This window comes from the organism of the source record quoted next, unplaced genomic scaffold (assembly GCF_019419815.1).
Source record: "Pyrus x bretschneideri cultivar Hongxiangsu unplaced genomic scaffold, Pyrus_bretschneideri_v1 Contig5, whole genome shotgun sequence".
Lineage (NCBI taxonomy): Eukaryota > Viridiplantae > Streptophyta > Magnoliopsida > Rosales > Rosaceae > Pyrus > Pyrus x bretschneideri.
The window spans coordinates 1681548-1685973 of NW_025999787.1; the positions used below are offsets into that span (position 1 = coordinate 1681548).

Sequence of the window (4426 nt, forward strand, 5' to 3'; positions counted from 1 at the left end):
CTTTTTCCTGATTGATTTGATCCAAGTTCACATAGAGAAGCAAGACAGAGAGAAAGGAGAGCATCAATTGAATTCGTCAGAGCTTCAAATGTGTTCGCCGAAAAAAAAGAAAGGCGTCTCGTTTTGGTGGGTAGACTTATTTATTGTTTTTTTTTTTTTTTAAATTTATTTATTGTTAGATCTACAAGTTGTAATTGTTGTTAAACTTGTTTCTTTCAGGGAAAAAATGATATTGTATCAAATAAATTTTGAAGTTGGGTGGAATGATAAAATAAATGGGCTCAAATAGAATTTTCTCTTTACCTGAGTCTCAATTTTGCATGTCATAATCTGTAACCCCACCATTACTACTCTCTCTCTCACTCTCACTTTATAAACCAAACAAGGGCCAAAGGTAGACAATGAAAGGAGAAAAAAAGGTTCCAAAACAGACAAACCAAACCCCATTTCATAAATCAACCCTATAAGCTAGTGAAGCTTTCCCACAAAAGGTCTGGATAAATTCTCTGAGGAGAGAATTAATCAAGGAGCTCTCTCTCTCTCTCTCTCTCTCTCTCTCTCCATCCCCCTCTACAGATGGGTTTATGGAACCATCATGTGGAAGACCAAAATTTGTGCTTTCAAGCACCTCCTTTTATTGAATGGCTGAAGCCATCTTCCTCTTTTTCATCATCATCAACATCATCATCGTCTTCCCCTTGTTTATCTGAGCATGGCACTATACAATGCTTGCCTCTTTTAAGCCAGTTTACGGATACCAAGCTGGTGAAAGTAGAAGATCGCGGGGTTCAGGAAGAGGGTTTTGGAGTCAAAGAAGAGCAGATGGAGAAAGTTACAGTTGCCTTGCACATTGGACTTCCTAATAGTACTAGTAGTACAGGTGATAAATCAGAAACATATGATGAAAATAAGAAGGTTTTGAATCTCAAGGAAGAACAAGTGGTCATGAAGAAGAGCATTCATGGTTGTTCGTTTAAGGCAGAAAGTAGGTTTTGGATACCAACGCCTGCTCAGGTTCTTGTTGGGCCGATGCAGTTTGCTTGCTCCATTTGCAGCAAGACCTTCAATAGGTACAATAACATGCAGGTTAGTATTAATTCTTACCCATCATCGATTTGCTTGAATAAATTTGTTAGGGTTTCGAAATTGTGGACCTTCAAGATTAATTTTCGGCTACAATCAAACTACAGCCTGAGTCAAGATACAACATGGAATTAAAAATAAAACAAAAATATAGAGTTTGTAGTGAATTTATAAATCATTATATACAGATTTACTAATTTTACTGTTGACTATGCTTAGACAAATTTTTATCATTGACTGTAAATTTTAACACAAACTGCTTTTCTGTGAGAACTGGTGGTTGTAAGTAAATACGTGTAGTAGCATATGCATCTCTCCGCCCTAAATTCTTACTTTCGTTTTGCAAGATTGTATTTACAATGGCTTGATAAAGTTACAATATAAGTTACAATCATATAAATCTTTGCTTTTTGCTTGGCTTCATAAAGTAGTTCGACTTTTACAAAAGAGAGACACCGGATTTTGAGGAAATTATTAATCATTAAAGTTTTTCTTGTCTAGAAGGAGAAAAGGAACGTACAGAAGAATGGTGAAAGAAAATTCTTGGGGAAATTAAGCACATTATAGTACTAAAGTTACTAATACAGCGCTAGAGCTTAGTAATATTTATCTTCTTTTGTAAGTTTAAGGTTTTAAGTTCTACTCATATGTTAGTGTACGTATTTACTTCCACAAATTCTCAAATAAAGAGAGTTTGAAAATTAAAAACTTAAATGGTTAGTTACAAAACGAGGCATTTGTTTTCACTTTTCTTACAACGAAAACTTAAAACTAAAAACTAAAAACTAGAAACTAGAAACTGAAAATTGACAATTGAAATGATTATCAAACGGATCATCTATTAAATACTATTGTTGCTCACAGTTTAGGTTCATATATCCATTCAATTTCATTCTCTGTGGACAAATAAGAGGGTAAATTTTGTCCCTTTTCATTTTAACATGCAATGTTGGTTGACCCTGAGGTTTTTTAGTTAACGATATTCTACTTTAATTTAACATGACTTATTAGGAGGTGGCTTCAAACTCGTTTATTGAACTTTTGAGTGATTCATATCTTAATCCATGTCAAAATGAGGAAGAGGTTGACATCGAATCCAAAAACCTCTAGACTACATTGTGGTACCAAATTATTTTACAAATATATAAGGATAGGACTATAACAATGATCAACCCTCTGGCTATATCATATTAACTCCCATTGCCATTTCCTTTTCTTCTTCTAGTCCCTCAATGTTCAAATCTGAAGTGAAAGGTGTGGTTTTAAGAAGCTGAAGCAAGTTGGGGAAGGCTTTTGGGCTTGTAAAAGTTTACATGATATAAATTGAGGGCATGAATGAGTTGAAGGGCAATAGAAAAAGAATAAACAAACAAACAATTTTTCTTATCTATGTACATTGTTAGTGTATATATATTTGGTTCATATTTTGTTGATATTTGATAAAATCGGTTAATATCGACCAAAGTATCTATAATGTTTCCCTTATTGTAGATTATTACTTGACACCAGCCAATCACTAGCCTACAACAATTTTTACACTTAGAAGTTCTTTTTGGGTTCGTAAATACTTTTTTTCTAAGTCAAAGTACTGTGTATTCGGGTTGCAGATGCATATGTGGGGCCACGGATCTGAATATAGAAAAGGGCCGGATTCTCTAAAAGGAACACAACCAGCCGCAATGCTGAGGCTACCATGCTACTGTTGTGCTCAAGGCTGCAAGAACAACATCAACCACCCAAGAGCCAAGCCACTCAAAGACTTCAGAACTCTCCAGACTCATTACAAGAGAAAGCACGGAGCAAAGCCATTCATGTGTAGAAAATGTGCCAAAACATTTGCAGTTAAAGGAGACTGGAGAACCCATGAAAAGAACTGTGGCAAGCTGTGGTATTGCACTTGTGGATCGGATTTTAAACACAAAAGATCACTCAAGGACCATATTAGATCATTTGGTAAGGGGCATTCTCCACACCCTTCTCTTGATGGTTTTCACGAGGATGAGAAGGAATGTGTAACTGGTTCGGAAGAGGAATGAGTTTTTATCCAAACTAGCCAAAGTAATTTGCCCCTTTTTCTGAAAAAAATAAAAAATAAAAGATTTGTTCCTATCTCACATGTCATGTTACAAGTAACAAAATGTGTGAGACAAGAACAACTAGGAACAAGGGGTAAACTTCTGCTAGTTTTGATAAAAACTCAAGATGTGGACATTATGGAGCTTAATTTATCTTTCTTTTGGGTTTACGATTTCAAACTATCGAAGCTCAGAGAATGAAGGTAATTAATTAGGAGGGTATGTACTATATATATCCAAGCTTGTGCTCTGTAACAAAAAATTCTCAGCAGCTTGCACACCATGCACATAGGGGAGCGGTTTGCTACGGAGCACTTGCTGTGTGATAGGGAGTAGTTAATAACTCTAAGCAGTTTGCTTAGTGGTTTAAATATAAATAAGTTGATGATTACTTGAAGCGATGAAGCAGATGAATTTCTTTCTCCTATCAACACATGGTAGGTATCATGCAGTTACTATCTTTTGTAGCATCTCCCCATGGAGAAAATTTATCAGCTTCATTGTCAACTGGTAATCTATTCATGATTGTTGTATTATCAAATTGAAATGTTTGGAATCTTGATAATCTCCTCTCTCTCTCTCTCTCTCTCTCTCTCTCTCTCCCTCTCTCTGCATTTTTTATTTTATTTTTTCTTTTATTAATGATAAACTTTTTCATGCTAAAGAGAATGAAATCTTTGACTTTTTCTCTAACGTGTGATGATCCTAGTATCTACTTATGACTAAAATAAGGGTACATAAGGGGTAGGGTACGACTAAAATAAGGGTACATAAGGGGTAGGGTACAAATATGTGGAAAAGGATTCTCGCCGCTTTTTCCTAGGGATCTTAGGGATTCCGTGATTATGACCGTTTATCGTACATTCTATAGTTAGTTTTCGTTAAGTACTATTTATATTTAATTTTAAATTTTGAAGTGATTTCTAACCGTACGATGTACTATGAATGGTCACGATCATGAGATCCCTAGGATCCCCCGAAAAAGAATCAGACGAAAATCCTTTTCGCAAATATGAAGTTAAAAAAAAAACGAAGGAAGGATAATTAATTAACTACTATGGTAGCTAGATCGCCTTTTGACTAATTCCATGATAATCCTTAATGGCATGCTTTCATAAATTAATAGCTAGAGAACAGTACTGCCATTTGTTGTTTAGGGGGAGATGCATGTAGTTTCATCTCCTTTCTCTGCCTTGGTTGGCAGCATAACTACTGAAGATGCATGTACGTAGCTGTGATAATGTTAAATCATTACCAACAGGGTTTTT

The 4426-nt window shown here is 35.2% G+C and overlaps 1 protein-coding gene across 1 annotated transcript; it reads left to right on the plus strand.

Annotated features, from left to right (window-relative positions):
• The first annotated feature begins 522 nt into the window (after window positions 1–522).
• LOC103961118 (zinc finger protein WIP3-like) lies at window positions 523–3737 on the plus strand. The gene is made up of 2 exons (XM_009373640.3): window positions 523–1086; window positions 2691–3737. The coding sequence occupies exons 1-2, from the start codon at window positions 577–579 to the stop codon at window positions 3117–3119; spliced, it is 939 nt and encodes a 312-aa protein (XP_009371915.2). The 5' UTR covers window positions 523–576; the 3' UTR covers window positions 3120–3737.
• Window positions 3738–4426: the final 689 nt, after the last annotated feature.